Raw genomic sequence first — 18,721 nt, forward strand, 5'->3', positions numbered from 1 at the left:
GTGGAGCGGGGGGGGGGGGGGGGGGGGGGGGGGGGGGAGGGTGGCCGACCACGTGGTAGTAAGAGCCAGGCGCGGTGTCTGCTCCTTTAAGGTCCGTCCCCGCCCTCGGCCACGTGGTCCGGCGCGGAGGCGGGGTCACGTGACGCGGCGCGGGGTTGTGGCGGGCCTGGCGCGCGCCCGCAGCTTCCCTTTCCCTTCGCGGGCGTGCGCGCGCGGCGGCACGTGAGGAGCGGCGCGGACCGGGTCCATGGTGCAGGTGCGGCTGCGGGCGGGACGCGGCCAGGTGCGGCGCGCATCGCGTGTGGCAGCCACGCCCCGCACTCCATTGGGTGAGGGTGGGGCGGGTGGGTGAGGAGCGGTGGGTCCCGATTGGCCGGCGGCCGGGAGGGGCGGGGCCGGCCCGCGCCGGGCGCTGAGGGGCGGCGGTGCCGCCATGTTGGCCGCGCTGCGCGCCGCGACGCTCCCGCTCCTCTCCCGGCAGCCGCCACCTCGCCATGGCCCGCGGCCTTTTCCCGCGCCTCGTCCTCAGCGCCCTGTGTGCGGCAGGCGCCGCCGCCTTCCTTTACCACGACTACTGCGTGCTAGGAGCCGGCCCTGCTGGCCTGCAGGCCGCCTACTTCTTGCAGCGGGCCGGCCGCGACTACGTGGTGTTCGAGCGCAGCCACGCGCCCGGCAGCTTCTTCGCCATCTACCCCCGGCACCGTAAGCTGATCAGCATCAACAAGCGGCACACGGGCAAGTCCAACAGCGAGTTCAATCTGCGGCACGACTGGAACTCGCTCCTCAGCCACGAGCCCCGCCTGCTGTTCCGCCGCTACTCGAGGCAGTTCTTCCCCCACGCCGACGCCATGGTGCGCTACCTGGAGGACTTCGCCGCCATCTTAGGGCTGCGCGTCCGATACGACACCGCCGTCGTTCACGTCACGTTGGAGAAGGATCCACGGGCATGGAACGGCCACTACTTTGTGCTGAGCGACCAGAATAGGCAGAGCTACAAGTGCAGGTAATGGGCACGCGGCTCTCCATGTGGCTTTTTGCTTGTGGAGTAATCAAAGCCCACTGCTTCAGGTTGATCGCAGCCTGCTTGAGCGCCTGCTGAAGTGGAGATTTTGCAGCCTGGCCCAAGGCTGGAGCACAGCCACGGTGAGTGAGGTGCTGGGGAGAAGTAGCAGCTCCTGACAGCGTGGTACCTCTTTCAGTGTTGCCTTGCATCAGGCACCCGAGGGGTTGGCGAATCAGGCGCAGACTGGTCGATAGATAAGGTGGAGTGGATTGTTTTCACCTCAGTTAATCCACACACGTTTCAAAAAAGCTGAGGTGAAAAGCGTGGCCCACGTTGTTGAGGCCCTTGCTCAGCTCAGAAGCAGCAGGAGGGAGCTGGGGAGCAGTGGGGCTGAAGGGGCTGTGCTGGAATTAGATGATTTCAGGTTCCTTTCAACCCAAGCCACGCAGTCTCTGATGTTCAGTTCTGTCTTTGGCATCCTCCGAAGCGGGATACGGTGGTGATGAGTTGATGCTTGGACTAGTTGATCTTAGAGGTCTTTTCCAACCTTAACGATTCTATGATTTTTTAAGTGCCAGTGAAGCCTATAAGCTTCCCCAAATGCCCCTTGTCATGCTCAAACACACATCCCACACTGCTACTCAACCACGTTCTTAAAAACCCTCTTGGAGTTACTCATGAACATATGGAGTGTATTTCTCAGCTCTCTTGAGTGCCTCAGGTCTATGACAGCCAGTCACACTGACTGTCACCTAAAGATGTGCTGGCTGGCAGGCTTGGAGGGGGCAGAGCACAGCATGGGACACCCACGCACAATCGGCAAATTGCTCTCAGGAGCTGTGCAAGCAGATACTGCCTCTCGGTTCTGCTGCTTGCTGCTTCCTTATCAATTGCAATAATTCCTGTAATACTTGAACAAGTGTTCTTACAGAGAGCTGTGAAAACACTGCTGTGTTTATGTGTGGTGTTAACATTTAGCACTGTTGCAAGTCCTATTCATATAAATTTGATAGTGTTTTAAAATCCCTCTTAAAAAATTTTTTTTTGTTCCGTTGCATGAAAAGGCAACACACATTTTAAATCGAAGTAATTTTTATGCAGCTTATCATCCACCTGTGAAACATGTTAGTACTACGGCATGCATAGTAGTGCTGCACATCCACAAACAACTGAAGGTTAGGAAATAAGTAGAGCTTGTAAGTACCGTGTCCACACTGACTTCTGCTACATGCAATGCCATTAGGAGCCCTCCTCATCACCATAATGACAGGAAGGATAGGAGCAAGCCATTAGGTGAAGCCAGAGGGAAGTTTTATTGAAATTGGAATGTATGCAGCACCAGTCAACCTCATCAGCTGTGAATGCCCCATCCCTGGAGGCATTCAAGGCCAGGCTGAATGTGGCTCTGGGTAGCCTGTTCTAATGGTTGGTGACCCTGCACGTAGCAGTGGTGTTGAAACTAGATGATCATTGTGTTCCTTTTCAACCCAGGCCATTCTATGATTCTGTAGGGGTCACTTCCACTGTATTAGAAACAGTGAGATGGAAAGACAGTCTGACTCCTGTGATTCTTGTATTCCTTAATGCTATTCCTCTTTTTGCAGCTGTTTGTTGGTTGCTACTGGCACGTGGGTCCCCAACGTGGTAAACTTCCCTGGCTCAGAGTATGTTGAGGGTTATGAGACGGTGTCTACCAACCCGGAGGACTTTGCCGGTCAAACCGTGCTGATCTTGGGCCGAGGGAACTCAGCCTTTGAGACGGCAGAGAACATTCTGGGTGTCACAAATTTCATCCACATGGTGAGCCGGTCCCGCGTGCGCCTCTCCTGGGCTACTCACTACGTCGGGGATCTGAGGTAGGAAACTGTTGTTCTTCTTAATGCGGCTACAGCAAAAACAAGTGAGAGCTGCTGCTTGCTCAGGAGACCAGCTGGACTGCAGGAGGAGGAAACATGAGTACTTTTACCTGTAGGTCCTTGGTTTTTAGCAGCCCAGGTTGCAGCTGCTGAGTAGTATGAAACAGGAAGATGTTCCCATGGATTCTTTGTCATTAAAAAGTGCTGGCTCCTGAGTTGGTCCTTTGAACTCTCTACCTTGATTGCAAGCAGAGGTTGACTGCATCACGCAAGGGCAGCACTCTGATCAGAGTGAGCCTGGGGGTCAGAGACCCTCATGTGGTTAATTGTTCTGCTGCAAACTTCCTAGCTGATTGTCAGCATGCTGTGCACATCCTCTGTGCCTGTCTGTCTTTCAGCAGGGCTAATAGCACTGCTGTACGCAGCAGGAATGCAGTGAGAATTAAGGCATTAATGAGTGTTCAGGAACAGGGCCAGAGGAGGCAGAGCTCCCCTCTCATTTGTACAAGGCACGCTGGGGAGTGTGCTGAGGGCTCACAGCAGTGGCAGTGATCAGTGACACAGCCATCAGCAGTGTCACCAAAGCCCCAAGGCGCACCTGGTAAGCTTGTCCCATTTCTAGGGGCTGAGACCAAACCCTGGATTCAGCTGTGCCCATTAGCTTTTCTTCATTCCCTTTTCTTTGCAGAGCAATTAACAATGGTTTACTGGATACCTACCAGCTGAAATCTTTGGATGGACTTCTGGAAGGTGACCTGGAAGATCTAGCTATTGTCAAGGACAAAAAAGGGAAGCTGCACATCACACTTCGGTTCTACCTGGAGAACAGGAACACCAGCGCAGGCATCGATGGGATCACCCTCCCACAGGATGAACTGGATAACTTTGCTACTCGCGCGCCGTATGACCGTGTCATCCGCTGTCTGGGCTGGAAGTTTGACTTCTCTATCTACAACAGGTGAGGCAGAACCAGTGTCTAGGGAAGAATATGTTTATAGCAAGAGAGTGACAGGCCATGGCAAGGAGGAGGGGAAGGCCAGGTAGGGTGATCACAGCTCTTCTGCTGGTAGCACTGCCCAGGCCTCCATGTGCTCCAGGTTACCTGGTGCTGCACAGTCCTGCGTTTGCCCCGCAGCTGTGTTTGTAACCCAGTAGGAATGTATGTGCTACTGCCCTCTGACCAACAGGTTGTAGGGATGAACAAATGGCAGTGCTGGGCCTTGGATGTTGTAGGGAAGGTTTGTGTTTTTAAAGCTCAACGGGTGGACTTGCCAAATCGAGAGAAGGTAGCGTTCTTTCAAGTGAGGATGGCAGAAATGCAGATTGCTACAGAAAAGCTTCATCTGCTATTTTTTTTTTTCCTCCTGAAGGTGCAATTTCTGTTCCACCTCTGTATCCTAAGGTTGAAATGGTATTGTTAACTTTGGTATCTCCTGAAGTTCATTGTCAGTGGCTCAGGCTGGTACTTGAAGGTGGCCACAGCTACCTCGAGAGGAGTGCCCTTCTCTTCTGGAAGATCCTTGCTGACCTTATGCTCTTTGGAAAGTAGTGAGTTCCACTGAAGGCAACAGGAACATGGAGCAGTGTCTTGCCATGGCTGCCGTGTAATATATGCCTTATCAGAAGCCTTCTTTCTTTTTCCACCCCTGCCCTTCCTGACAGCTTGCTATTCTGTTTCACACGTCAGATCCCTTAGAATGATGCCAGGAAGAGGGAATAAAAGCAAATATCCTCAGATCAAACCCAGTTATGAGTCCAGAGGCACTCGGGGGCTCTTTGTTCTTGGCACTGCTAGCCACTCTGTTGACTTCAGGAAATCTGCTGGGGGTTTCATCCATGGCTTCCGGTACACAAGTGAGTACTGGGGCTTACAGAAAGGGCAGGGGCTGGGGTTCAGTGCTCCCTTGCAAGAAACAATTCATAGCTTAGTGCTAGAGAAGGGTGACACTTCATCTTGTGCTGGCAGTAAGAATAACAAAACATAGCCAAGATGCAGCTGCATACTCTGACGGGGAGGAGAGGCCGTGGAAGTGCCCTGGGGTCATATCTGAAGTCTTTGATTGTCTGTCTTTGTTTTGTCTTGTGTCTCTCTGGCCCGCCGTCTCTTATTTATGTAACAATAAATTTCTGCCTGCCAGATGCTGTGCCTCGTGGCAGGCTGTGGGTGAGAGGTCTGTGCTGCGGTGTTAAAACCCAGCAGCTTTCAGCAGCAGGGAGAATTTCTGTTTGTGTGTGCATCCATCCTTATCATTACAGAGCTGCTCAGAAGAAATGAAATATCCCAGGGACCCCTTACCCCCTTACCAGCTACTCAGCATCACATCAGCTTTCTGAGCGCATCTCCACTGCAGCTGGTAGCAATCTGGGTGGGATGAGCTGTTAAGCTTCTTTATCGTGTCCTGCCAGGATCTGTGTGCAGCAGAGCAATTGGATTTTTTTTTTTTTCCCCAAATGTGCAAGGCTGGATTTTTAAATAAGCTCTCTTTGTTTCTCTCAATGTCTCAGCTCGTGCAGTCCACCGCCTATTGGAAAACCGTCACCATGGCGTCCCCTGGCCATCCACAGTCTACCCTATTACACAGCTGACCAACTCCATCATCAAGCGGGTGAATGAGGCCTCAGGCCTCTACCAGATGTTCAGTGTCCTGGCTGACATCATACTGCTGAGAGAGTGAGTGAGTGAGCAATTATTCCCAGCACTGTGTTCCACTGGTTTCGTTTCTTTTTCTTCACTGTCACTGCCTTTGGTGCCACCACAAAAGTTGCTGCATTTCTGCTGTTGATGTCACACACGCATCTCAAAACCTGTACCGCTGTCATGAATGGTGCTGCTGTCCCCAGTTCTGCAAATTATTTCCTCTTAAAAGTCTAAGGTGGTCCAGGTATTTCTGCTAGGCTCAGAGTTTTTGTTCTCTTTCACTGTCCCTAGGGAAAAACTTTCTTTGGGTACTGAATAAAGTCTTCTAACAGAATACGCAGCCTTTGTAAGCTCTGCATCAAGCCCAGCCCAAATCTGTAGTGACTAAAAGTGATAACTATCTGATGGCTCTTTGGCCTTAGCCTTAATCTGCTGAGGGAGTGTTGGATCCCAGGTGATTTTTCTCTGGCAGAAAGGTCTTACGGTTGTGATTGCAATTCATAGGAATGCCACAGTATTTGAATACCTGGAAGAATACCCAGTAGGAATCCTGGCTGAGCTGGAAACACAGACAGGGAGAAAAGCCTCCGCTGGGCTGTTTGTTGTCGTCATGGAGTACGGGAGGAATTTCTCAGGAGATGACAAGGATGTCTTCTACTACAACCGAGCTGTGGGAGAGGCACAGCATGCCTGGCAGTCCAACTTTTTGCACCCTGTTATTTACTACTACAAGCGCCTCCCTACAGGTAAGCTTTCGAGCCTCTCTGTTAATTATCTGATAAGAGCAAAACGGAGAGAGAGGAAGATAGTTGAGAGCCAGAGTGGGTATGGGGCAAGACTGGAATGTGCTGCAAATCTCCTCCTCTGCTACCTTCACATCAGTCCTGTGAGGTGCTTGCTGCCACTGTGTGAGCTGAAGAAAAGAAGCTTCCATTAGTCCTGCCAAAATGGGGCAGGTTATACTGGAGACCTCATACTGGAGAAGATGAATAAACAGGTATGCTGATTCCAGAGTCATGAGGCAGCGATGAACATTGCCTGCCTTTGCAGCCTGCAGTGCATGCATTCTGCAGAGTCCTAGCAGTCAGAGTTGGGCTGTTTTGTGTTCCTGCCAGAAGGAAGCTGCTTTCTGTGGTCCCATCAGGTCTGAGAGGTCACACAGTGATCGAGGCAGAAACAAACATTTGAAGATAAATATTTTATCCAGCAAACCCACTCAGAATTCATTTCCTTGGGAAATGCGTGTTCTGAATCTTCATCTCCAGAAGCCTAGTGTTCAGGGTCTGGCCTGACTTGCACAGAAAGGAGTATGATTGGTAGCAGCATTAAAGCTTGAACACAATTCAGCCTGGCTGGCAGTCTCTACCCGGAGGGAACAGGAGTGAAAAATGAAATGACAGGAAACAGTGGTCAAGGATAAGGGGCAGCTCTGCGGTGGCAGGGCTTTTCAGGATAGAGCTAACAGGGGATTGTAAATGAAAGTGAGGTAGGGATTAGCAGGTCAGGACAAAAACTGAACAGCTGCTTGCTTTCTGCTTTCCAAGCCCTTTTTAATGCAGTTTTGATTCTGAGAGATTCCCTTAATGTTCTCTTGGCAGAGCGTGAGATGAGACTTCATCCCCCAGATTGGCCTCTCCCCCGCCCAGATGCCATCCATCACATTGTGGAGGATTTTCTGACAGACTGGACAGCCCCAAACGCTCACATCCTGCCACTGAGGCGCTTCTTGGAGAACTGCCTCAGCACTGACCTGCGCAATTTCTTTGCAGGTAATTTGATCCCAGGGTCGAGGATGCAGGAGGAGGAGGAGGGATGCGAGGGACATGTGATGGGAGTGATCTCTTCTGCAAATAACCGAGATTTCCCTGTGATGCGCTGACACTCACAGTCAGTGACACTTTTCTGATGCACTTCCCAGTCAGTAGAATCATAGAATCATAGAATGGCCTGGGCCACAATGGTCATCCAGTTTCAACTCCCCTGCTATGTGCAGGGTCGCCAACCACCAAACCAGGCTGCCCAGAGCCACATCCAGCCTGGCCTTGAATGCCTCCAGGGATGGGGCATCCACAGCCTCCTTGGGCAACCTGTTCCAGTGCATCACCACCCTCTGAGTGAAAAAATTCCTCCTGATATCTAACCTAAACCTCCTCTGTCTCAGATTAAAACCATTTCCCCTTGTCTTATCACTATCCACCCTCATAAACAGCTGTACAAACTAAAAAATTTCTGGTGCTGTGTGTACATTCCCAGATAGCCTTTGCTTTTGCTCACCTCCACAAAAAGACTGACCCAGCTGCACCCGGATTCGTGAGCATATGGGATTTGGTTCAGTCCCCTTTCTAGCTGTAGTTTGCCTTGTTCTTCCATTATCCAGATGTTCCTTTTTGCCATCAGATGCCTGATCTGTTCTCATTTACCACGGGTGGGATTGTTTCCAGCGAGGAGATGAGTGAAAACGGGGATGCTGGGATATGGAAGCTGGAGAACCTCTGCTGTCTCTGTTCTTGGTCTGATAACCTAATGGGGGAATAGCACATGGCACACAGCCAGTTCTCTGGGATGAATATGATGACAAAGGGCTGAAAACTCAAATCTTTCTGTCAGTGTAGACTAGAGGTACCAGTCTGCATCTCCTGATACACGCAGCATTGAGTCAGTTACTCTGCTGCAACCGTGGTGCAAAGTGCCAGGTGGGAAATTCCAATCTTCCCTGATCCTTCCTGCCTTCTTTTTTTCAAGAACTTGTGTGAATGGTTTCTCTGGTGAATCTGATTTTTTTTTTTTTAATGTTTTTCCTGGTAGAATCCTGTTTCCTCTTTGCCCTCACACGTCAGAAGCTGCCTCCCTTCTGTCAGCAGGGGTATGCAAGAATGCAAGGGCTTACTGGGAGTGAGAGGCTCCGGCGTCATGCCGTGGAAGCTGGCCTGCTGGAGGATTATGCTGTCATGGACTTCTCAGGTGACAAACTTCCTGATAGCCGCCAAGGATCCCGAGACCATTTGCTGAAAGATCATGTGATAGCACTCCGTCCTCTGCACCATTTTGTTAATGCTAAGGATGAATTTTAGAATTTCTCACACCACGTGAAAATCCACAGGTGCTGTTGTGACAATACTGTAACAGAGATCCACGGTGGGATTCTTCCCTCTCCTACACGCCTTTTACATCCTAGCCCCTCCACTGATAATGAATTGCCAAAGACCCACTCAGATCTTGCTGTTACAAAAGGGACCAACGTGCTCTGAAGGATAAGTCAGAGCCTGGAATCCAGTGATGCTGAGGCTCCTGCTTTGTCCTCGCGGAGTTCAGAGTTGCTTGAAGGTGGTGTTTGTGTTCATGTAGTAAACCAGTAATTTACAGCGACATCCAGGGGTCAAAAAAGGAAGAATTTAGGAATTCCTGTCACCTGCCTCTTCCGAGGGAACTGGCTTATGTTCTGTTTCAGCCTGGTGGAAGCTTTCTGGTCACTGGATGATCTGTGTACTTGAAGATTTGTTTGCGTGCTAAATCCTGGCGTGGTACTTTAGACAAACTTCATGGCAGTTACCCTGCATTTGAGTTAGGGCAGTCACAGAGCTGGAGTGGAGGGAGGTGGTGGCTTTTAGTTACAGTATGAGTAGGATAATTTGTCACTTCCTACAGAGCAATTCAGAAGAACATTCCCTCTGCAGGGGTGAATAGCTTGCTTAGAACGCCTAGGACAGAGACAGTTACACTGAGCTCAACCCCCTTGTCCTAACATTTCTTTTCTTCCCACACCAAAAAACCTGAAATGTTACCCCTGTGTTTTATAAAGCATGACCAATATTTTTTCTATTTGCACTATGTCCCATCAAGAAAGTTTTGGGTGAACTTTGATGTTAAAATGCTCGTGCTCTTACTTTTTTTCATCCCTTCCAGTCATCTTGAAGTCTAACAAGCACTGACTGGTTGGTTGTCTGCACTTTATTGCTCCCTCTTTGCCTACCACATGCATTTGTCTGTCTGTGGGTTCCTGGGGGTTCTTTCCAAGGCCTTGGAGTTGCAAAGTAGAAGTTTTGAGCTCAACCTTAGAATGTCTGCGATTTCTAGGCAATAGAGACAGTGAGAGAGAATAGACTTCTATCTCCACACACATCTTCCAGTTCCGTAGCACCTGAAAGAATACCTCTTTTTATTTTTGTGCTTCCTGGATCATGGCAGGGCTGTACCTAAAGCTCTCACAGTCCTTTGAGTCCAGCTGTTTCAGTGAAACTCCAGCTCCTACCACCTCTGCTTTGTGTTTGCAGAGGCTGGGCAACAGAAGAAGTGGATGAGATGACAAATGAGTTCTTGCTCCTATTTGCATGTACTGTACTTGCTAGAGGTGCTGCTTCTTAAGGATGCTCGTACCTTACCTGCTCTGACATGCAGGAGAGGAGAAATGATGTTATGCTCAATTGGTGTTGATCAGCATCAGAAGCTCCTTGCTACAGCCTTAGCACTGTGGGCTTTTTATTTGGGTTTATCCAGGGAAGGATAAGAGCAGCTGAGCCAGGTCAGCTGGCTGTCGCTGGGAGTCAGCTTTGTGCCATGTATGCTGATGCTTATGCTCCTGATGTTCTCTCACCTCCCCAGATTCCCCACAGGAGATCTGAAGACTGTAAATCCACAGTGAATGCGTTGCCTTAAATTGTGGTTCACCTTAGAAAAATGACTGTCTAAGAAATGTTGCCCACTTACTCTTCCATTGTTCTCCATGCACATCTCCCAGGGTTGTATCCAGTGACAGATGTCAGAGGCTTTGCTGCCACCTGGTTCTGTGGTGCCAGTAGATCCTGAGAAGGGAATAGAGGTCTGTGTTGTTGATGCATTGCTGATCAAATAACGGCAGCTCTTACTTCTACCCCGCTGCCTTGGAGCTGGCAGGCAGGATCCCTTTGGAAGGGGTGCTGTGTTTGCAGCCACAGGAGAGGAGCACCTACCGACACCGTTCCTTGTCCTGCAGAGCTGTACTTCGGTGTAAGTCGTGTTAGAGTTACTGCCTGCCGTGCACTCTTGTCTAACGAAAGCGTTTTATATGGCTATGTTCTTCTTACGAAGCTTAAAAAAAAAAATCGTAACGTTAACCCGGAGGTGCGCCGTCATTCCTCCAGCCGCGTGCGAAAAGCGCGCTCCGCGGCGGGGGTGGGACTTGAGCGCTGATTGGCGTTATTTTCCGCCAATCTTCGCTCTGGATCCGCCCTTGCGGTGCAACATCCTCCTCCCTAGCTGACAGCCGCAGCAGCCAATAAGAGCCCGCTGCTCCAGTTAGGTAGGCCAATCAGCGTGCTGGTGGGCGGGGCCGCTGGACGGAAGCGGGGTTGGGCAGGGGTCACCTCCGTGCCGGGAAGGTGCGGGCAGGGGCTTGTTAGCCGTGCGGGCGGTAGGGCTGCGGCTTGGCGGGAGGAGCTCGGAATTGTGCGGGGTCTCCGTGATCCTCCCGTGATCCTCCCGTGATCCTCGCGTCCACTCCGTTCTCTTCGCAGATGGCCCAGAGGCTGGCGCTGCGGCGGCTGCTGGCCCTGGGACGCAGGCCGCTGCCCCTCGGGCCCAGGCAGTTGGCCCCGCAGGGCTTATGCAGCCGGGCCTTCGGCGGCTCGGCCATCCGCGGCAGCGCATTCAACGTGCAGGACGGAGGTGACTTCCAGGAGCGGGTGGTGAACAGCCCTAAGCCCGTGGTGGTGGATTTCCACGCGCAGTAAGTGCCACGCACAGCGAGGCCAGAGCTTTGCAGAGGCGGTGGAGAACAGAGCTCCCCAGGGCAGGGTGGATGTGCCGAAGTCACTCGGTCCGTTGTGTTGCGTCAGCCTGTAACACGTGCCTCTGGGCTTGGGCAATTCCAATAGCACCTTTCGTTAGCTGCTGGGGTGAAATCCCCCTTAAAAACGTTAAATGATTTTGCTGTCCCTGGGGGCACATTGTGCTTTGTGTGTTCCTGTAGCGTCATGTTGAGGCTTTCCAATTTTCTCAGTGTGAAGTGTCCTCATGGCCAACAAAGCCAATGTTATCCTGGGGTGCTTTACAAAAAGTGCAGCCAATAGTTTAAGTGAGGTTATCCTCCTCTTCTCCTCTGCGCTGGTGGAGCCACAGCTGGATTGCTGTGTCCAGTTCTGGGTTTGTCAGTTGAAAAATACACAGAGAATATCTAGAGAGAACCCAGCGGAGGACCACAAAGATAATGTGGGGCCCGGAGCATCTCCTGTACAAGAGCCCTGGGACTGTTTACTCTGGAGAAAAGAAAGCTGAAGGGGGATCTCATCACTGTTTATAAATATTTGGAGTTTATAAATATTTGGAGCAGCAGTCAAATGAATGGAGCCAGGCTCTTTTCAGTGGTGTGGCAGTGATAGGACAAGGGGTAATGGGCACAAACTGGAGATATTAAAGATCTCTTTAGATATTTCCTATGCAACTTACTCTAGGGAACCTGCTGTTGCAGGGGGTTGGATTGGGAAATTGACAAAGGTCCCTTCCAACCCCTGCCATTCTGTGATTCTGTGCTCTTGAACCAGGGCTCTCAACAACAAATACCAAAAACTGGCAACAGCCTTGTTTTACTAGTAGCAGCATTTGTGGTCGGTAAAAACATTGTCACTCTCTTGCCAGTAAAAATATTCCTAGATGTAATCTGCTGCATCAACAATACTGATTCCCTTTGTTTATTCAAGTATTTCCATATCCCTGTAGTGCTGTCATATGAGCCAGCTGTGGCTGATTCTGGGCAAACAGATGTTAAAACAGCCCTCAAACTGCTCTGAACAAACCAAAATTTACGTTAACAGTGATCATCCAGGGAGAAGAGGATGAATAATTGAAAGCCTAGAACCTTTCGTGGAGGGAGGCTAACAAATCTCACCACAGCATCAGTTTTAGATGGAAAGGGCACTCAGAGTTTTCATTCACATTTTCTCCCAGTTGAGGAAGTTCACATCTTCCTTACCAGTGCAGCTAGAGGAAGCTGCAAGTGTTTTCCCTGTACAGAACATTGCAAAATCTGCCACGTTTGCCATGATCTTTTTGCAGCTGCTGCATCTCTAATTTTTGCAGCTAATGGGGGATTTCTGTAAGCCATGCAGTGCATATCATAGAATCATAGCATGGCTTGTGTTGGAAGGGACCCCAAGGATCATCATGTTCCAACCTCCCTGCCACAGGCAGGACTACCAGCCTCCCGATCTGGCAGTAGATCAGGTTGCCATATGGAGCTGAAGTCTATGGTTTGATAACCAGCAAGAGCCAATAAGCCGGACTGTAATGCTTGCACCATGGTGGTGATGTGATCAGCTGGGTGACAGCTCAGCAAGTGAGAGGAGGGACAAGTGGTGAGAAGTGTATGGAGGACAGCCAAGGCTGCTGGACCTGGTTAGTGTTTACACTCAGTGTTGAAGTGCCACACTGTCCTGTGGCACAGAGGTCAGCATGGAGACAGAAGAGGTGAAACAGCACTAAAGGTACTGGTGTCCCAGCCAGCCTTCTATAGCTGCTGCTGCACTTGCCTCATTTTATGTCCACTTTCCTCCTTCTCCTTAGGTGGTGTGGTCCCTGCAAGATCCTAGGCCCCCGGTTAGAGAAGATGGTGGCCAAGCAGGAGGGGAAAGTGGTGATGGCCAAAGTGGACATCGATGATCACACAGACCTTGCGATTGAGTACGAGGTAGGAACCAGAAAAGCATGAGCTTGCTGATTCTGCTGGTGCAGGGCATGTTCCTCTGCGGAGAGGATGTCAGCATAGCATAGTCTGGGTGGGGAGGGGAAGCCCAGTTCTGCCTGCTGGCTCCTGGTCCACTTGGTCAGTCTCCAGTGAGTGGATTTCACTGTGTGCCTTTTCTCCAGCTCTGCTGCTCTTATGTGGCATCCCCATCTGCAGATACACAGAAATCTGTGTGTTCTCTCAGCTACACAGAAGTTTATCACTATAAATCAGCGTGTGCAGCATTTCACTCTGTGCACAGGTTGCTTGGGTGTAGTGTGGGAGCATGAAGTAACAGGCCCCAGGCTGTTGCACTTCTAGACACCATTCTCCATGCAGGCAGCCCTTCCTCTCTCTCTTTTCCTCATTCTTGCTGGGTGACAGTCTTGTCCTTAAGCTGCATCACAAGGAGACGCCGTGGGCTTTGTTTGGACAGATGGAACGCAGGTCAGAGAACACCTGAGCACAGCAGGAGCGTGCATTCTGTTCTTGACGAGCATGGGTCTCAGTGATTGTGTTAGCATTTCACGTGCTTGTACTTCGTGTCCCTGCACTACCTTGCTCCCAGCAGCAAGCAGAGTGACTGGAGAAGGCCACAGCTTTGGCGTATTTGATATATTCTCTCCCCCTTCCACCCCTTCAGTGATTAGGCAGTTTATGAAATGCAGAAATTCCTTTGAGGACTGTGCTGGCTGCTTCTTGTAAGCAACAGTTCAGTGTACTGAGTTGGAGTATCCTGCTGCTGTGTTTTACAGAGAAGAAAGTAAGAAAGCACTTCATTTTCACTTGCGTATCACACAGATGGAACTGCTCCCTCTCCTAGGCTAAGTCCTGCCCCTGAAGCTGAGGTTAACACAGGAAGCTTCCGGAGGTGCCCAGCAAACTGCACGTCTGCTCCTAAGCGAGCCATCACTTTAAGTGTGGAGGAGTTGTACTGTCCTGTTCTCATATTCTGCTGTGCCAGAAGGACGAGGATGTCAAAGCAGTTTGTTTCCTCCCACTCCTTCCCAGAGAGAACTTCCTGCTGGTGCTGTGGTAGGGTGTCCTCTCAGCTGTTGCCCACCAGTGTCACTTGTAGCTTCCGTGGGCTGAGCACAGGAGCCTCTCATGCTGTTTTTGGCAGTGGTGTGTTCTCAGGCACACCAGAGCCAAGGAGAATGAGTGCTGGCTCACTGTATTGCAGCCTGATGGCTCTGCAGCTCAGGGATGCTGGTAAGAACAAGTCGAAGAGGCTGCTTCTGTTGTAGTCAGAGAGTAGGTAATCCTGATAGGTGCAGGGGAGGTTCTGCAGCAACCATCCTAAAGAGAAGAGAATGGAGATTATTAGCTTAACTGTGATACTGTTCCAAGCCTTCCAGTTAGGCCAAATTAGCTAGCATTACAGGAGGATGATCTTGGATGACTGGAAAATGGCAAGCAGAGTACAAATATGGGAAGAAGGGTCTTGAAAAAGAGGCTGAAAGTTCCTTTGTTCTGCAAGTGTGATTACTCACTGCACACACAGCTGCTGAACGTGCGTGAGAAGCTGCAGGCATACAGCTATTTATTTGCACGGTCTGCCTGTCTTCCAGCTCTGATGGTGTAGGTGCAGGCAAGGTCTGGCTTCTTTTTGGAGCCTAACATACAGGCACAGTGAAGTTTTGCTTTGCAAGAGGACTCCGTGATCATCTCTGCATCTTCTGCTCTTGCAGTGATGCATGTATCTGGTCCTGACCATTCTGCATGCAGCTGAATCCCTTTCCAGGTAGTGTTGGTGAGTAGGATAGTTGCAAATGGGTAAAGGATAATTTTTTTGTTTGATCCTCATGTTTTGAGGCATTCTTTTCAGAGCAAAAGTTTGGGTTGTGCACCATGCTCATGCTTGGTCTTTTTCTGTCTACTGGGAAGTTACCGCCTAAGGAGAGATGTGGGCATGAGAGCTGATGGAGAAATGCTGAGGCTGAGCCAAAGAGTTTTTGTTTGTTTGTTTTTAAGTCTTTCCATCTGAGATTGGATATCTATAGGCTGAGGTTTTTGTTTCAGGGTCTGTGCCACCCTCACAACTCCCTGCTAGCTACCAGGAAGCGTCATCGACCTGTGCCCATTCCCCTGCTTACATACACACACCCCAGGTTGCTGCCTGATTGCACAGTACTTTCCACTGGCTTGCTTGGTGTGGCAGGGGGAAGAGAGAGCCCTCAGCAGCCTCATCTAGCATGACACACAGGAGCATTTCCTGAGACCAGAGATGCCCCAGGCACCCTCCTCCATCCAGGTAGTGCAGCATGCAGGTTCTTTCTCTGAGAGTTCCTTCTTTTGTCTTGCTTCTCGCCAGCTGTGGCCTTTTGCTGCTCCTCCAGCCAGTTCTTGACCTCTTGAGAGCAGGAAGGGAGGAGTGTTTTTGTTTAATTTGCTTTCTCTTGAAATTCCTTAAATTCCCTTTTTGTCTTGGCCCAGTGTCTGTTGGGAAGGAGCAGTGCTTGCTCCCGCTGCTGCCTGTGGGCACGTGAGCTGTTCTGAGGACTGATGGACGTAGGGACATTGGTTGTTGGCAGAGCTCATTCCTCCTATGCTTTGTTCCTAAGGCTGGGTGAAGGCCTTCCCCTGCCCAGCTCTTGGTGTCCTCAGTTTCAGATGGGAAAGAATTCCCTCAGTGTGAGCACTGCCACGAATAGCCTATATGTCTGCTTACATTTATCTGTTTGGCTATGCTGATCAAAAGCAGCCTTTCTTCAGCATTTCTTCAGAAATGCTTTGAAGGAAGAAGAGAGTATATTTAGTTTCAGTGCAAACCAAGCTCCCAAAAAAGAAGGAAAAAATAGAGCTTGCTTTACATAATTCTCAGGCTGTTTGCTTCATAAGCAGCAAAAACAAGTATGAACCCCTGCAGCAAATCCAAGTATGGCAGGAAGGATGCTGTCAAAGCACTGTTTCTGAGCAGCTGCAGGGTTCCACAGGCTGGCTGGCTCTCACCCACCTCACTGACTCCTGGCCCTGTACAAGTACTCAGGGTACTTGTTACAAACCCAGTTTGCAATCCAGAAGAAGGCTCGGTGGAGCTTTACCAGGAAGAGACCAGTCAACTGCAGTATCCTTCTCATCCCTAAAATCCCAAGGAGCTTGCCGTCAGAGCAGCCCGGCCCTGCCTCAGCTTGTCACTAGGAGGAGCTGAAGAACCTGTGTCGCAGCAGGGCTGGCAGGGTGGTAGCAGCCCCGGCACTCCTATCCAGTCAGATGGAACTGCACAAACCCCAGAGGACAGACTGCTGGTCCAGGCGGGAAAGGAAGAACAAAATGTCCCTTTCATCTCAGCCTCCTGCTGGGAGAGAAGCCAGACCTCTGGAGGGTTTCCTGCAGGAAGGATTTGTGAGCGTGGCAGATCCGTGCTGGCAGCAGGGCTGAGACAGCTGGAGTACACAAGAGAAGGCCATACAGGCTGGCAGAGGGGCGACATAAGGACAGGAGGTGGTTGGGGGGGGAAAGGCTTTGTGCTGGAGTTGGGTGGGGGCGAACACACTGTCTGCTCAGTGTCGTGACCTTGTCTCTGAGCTGCAGCAGCTCCTTCTCGTGATCACATCCATCCAGAAGTGGTCTCTTCTGTCTCCACGCACTCAGTATGTCCCCAGGGAGTGTCATCATTTCCACTGCTGTTCTCTTTGATAATTCCCAGCAAACTTTGTTCTGGATGAGAAAAATAGCACCTGGAGCAGTGCAGCTGGCTGCTGGGCTCTGGCTGAAGGGGTTTCTGTCTTATCTGATCAACAGTGGCAGAAGAAGAAAGATGGGTCACAGGAGGTTGGAGGATGGCAGAAGTCCTCCTCTTGCTTGCCGATGGGTGGGGAGTCCTCCTTCAGCTCCTGTGCTATCTGAAGAGGAATACAGGTCCTATCTAATACCACCCTGGCCATAAAATGTGTAAAGGTCATCATGTCAGGCAGCCTGGTAAAAGCCTGGGTTTGTCTGTTTATGATAGGTTAAAAGGGAAGGAGAACTTGTATTGGAGAAGAAAATAGCTTTACCTTTTGCTTTTATATTAGGTGTGGTCTTGTCTTTTAAATTGTGGATCTTATTTAAGTTAGAAAAGCTGTTGAGACTTAACACAGACTGCTGTATAAGGCAATGCAGAGATGAGGCCACAGAGAGAAGGAACTCAGTCTAGTTGTCTGTCGTTTTGTAGGGTATGTGCCAGCTTTGAGCACTGTCGGATCAGCTCCCTGACCTGCAGGCAGAGCCATCACTGCTTACAACAAATGCCCTCAGCTTCAGAAAGTCGAGTCCCTGCAATTCAAAGCAAAGCTTTAGCAAAGAGAAAACCTTTCAGTCCTTTGCCAGCTGCAGTTGTCTCCCTGTCCATGGCAGGGGACTCTGGATGGGCACAGCTGTAGAGCTCCTTTTGGGATGGGGGGTGCAGCTGGGCTTCTTGCAGCCTCTGCTCACATGGGTTTCTGTCTCTCTTGCCTTCAGGTGTCGGCAGTGCCAACAGTGCTGGCGATGAAGAATGGAGATGTTGTGGATAAGTTTGTGGGGATAAAGGACGAGGATCAGCTGGAAGCATTCCTCAAGAAACTCATTGGAGCCTGAAGTTAAAGGGTGGCTGTACCTCTGCCTCTGGATATGTCCATGTTGTGCATTCCTTGTCTAGGAGAGTTGAGGAGCACGCAGGCTGCCTGCCTCATACAGCCTGGGGTTTTCTTCTGTTTGGGGTTTTTAGGAGATGGACAGTGTTGTAACCTTTCCTTCCTGCTCCCCCCTTCTCTTGAGCAGCAGTAGTTGTAAAGGGTGCTGAGGAGCAGGGCTGCTCATCCTCAAAATGAGGAATGCAGCTGGGATTAGGAGCCCGTGTTCATCAGCAAATTGCTGACGTGTGGAACTTCTGCTGAGCTAAGAGGAGGAATTTTTTCTTTTGTGTAGCATCTGACAGTCCAGTGCAGAGGGCAGCTGTTCCTCTGCATGGAGCAGCTCCTCCGCAACATGTGGAGGCTTATCTGCTCTGGGTGGATTTGTTTAAAGCTGAGAATGCCTCTGCCTTGTCTGTGGAAACTGTCTTGATCCCTCTGTTTGGATGTCCCCAGGACAGGTACAAATCCTCTGCAAACCCACAGGCTCCCGTCATAATTTTATAAGAGAAAATAGAAGTCTTTTATGGATCTCCTTTTGTAGGTCTGTAATAAAGAGAACTTTATCGTCACATCTGTCTAGCTGGAGAATGAAACTTGATTCTCTGAAACCCCGGGGGAACCCCTTATCTGTCCAGAGAAGCGAGAGGCACTATCAGCAGAACAGTGGCTGGCTCCTAATGATGGGTTGGGAGAGTGCAGGTTATGACTTGATCTCTAGTAAAAGGTAATGTTCTGAAAAACAAAACAAGCGGATCACTGTCACAGGGCTCCCAGCACTGCTCCTGTGTCCCACATTGGGTGCAGCTGGATCCCGGGCTCTGCAGGGGCACTCCTCTTTTGTGCAGAGGCAGTGACTCACTGCCCCCCATGCTTTCCTCACCTCCTTCCCTGTCTGAGAGCTGCCCTCTGTGTAGATAATTAAGTCTGTTCACA

General features: G+C 50.5%; 2 protein-coding genes across 4 annotated transcripts; both read left to right on the top strand.

Moving 5' to 3' along the window:
• The first annotated feature begins 96 nt into the window (after positions 1 to 96).
• FOXRED2 (FAD dependent oxidoreductase domain containing 2) lies at positions 97 to 9,366 on the top strand. Of its 2 annotated transcripts, none has more exons than XM_085227103.1 (9): positions 97 to 256; positions 482 to 1,003; positions 2,608 to 2,859; positions 3,548 to 3,817; positions 4,547 to 4,713; positions 5,365 to 5,530; positions 6,002 to 6,243; positions 7,096 to 7,266; positions 8,303 to 9,366. In XM_085227103.1, exons 2-9 carry the CDS (start codon positions 495 to 497, stop codon positions 8,566 to 8,568), a joined length of 2,043 nt encoding a protein of 680 aa, XP_085083229.1. In that variant the 5' UTR covers positions 97 to 256; positions 482 to 494; the 3' UTR covers positions 8,569 to 9,366. The 2 variants fall into 2 exon arrangements, with proteins under 2 accessions (XP_085083229.1, XP_085083235.1); XM_085227109.1 differs by having other exon boundaries at positions 106 to 283.
• A 1,387-nt stretch (positions 9,367 to 10,753) lies between these two features.
• Positions 10,754 to 18,357, top strand: TXN2 (thioredoxin 2). 2 transcript variants are annotated; one of them, XM_003202223.4, is made up of 4 exons: positions 10,754 to 10,851; positions 10,987 to 11,198; positions 13,031 to 13,154; positions 17,634 to 18,357. In XM_003202223.4, the coding sequence occupies exons 2-4, from the start codon at positions 10,987 to 10,989 to the stop codon at positions 17,748 to 17,750; spliced, it is 453 nt and encodes a 150-aa protein (XP_003202271.2). In that variant the 5' UTR covers positions 10,754 to 10,851; the 3' UTR covers positions 17,751 to 18,357. The 2 variants fall into 2 exon arrangements, with proteins under 2 accessions (XP_003202271.2, XP_085083256.1); XM_085227130.1 differs by having other exon boundaries at positions 10,792 to 10,883.
• Positions 18,358 to 18,721: the final 364 nt, after the last annotated feature.

Source organism: Meleagris gallopavo, chromosome 1 (assembly GCF_905368555.1).
Source record: "Meleagris gallopavo chromosome 1, MGAL_WU_HG_1.1, whole genome shotgun sequence".
In the NCBI taxonomy this organism is placed as follows: domain Eukaryota; kingdom Metazoa; phylum Chordata; class Aves; order Galliformes; family Phasianidae; genus Meleagris; species Meleagris gallopavo.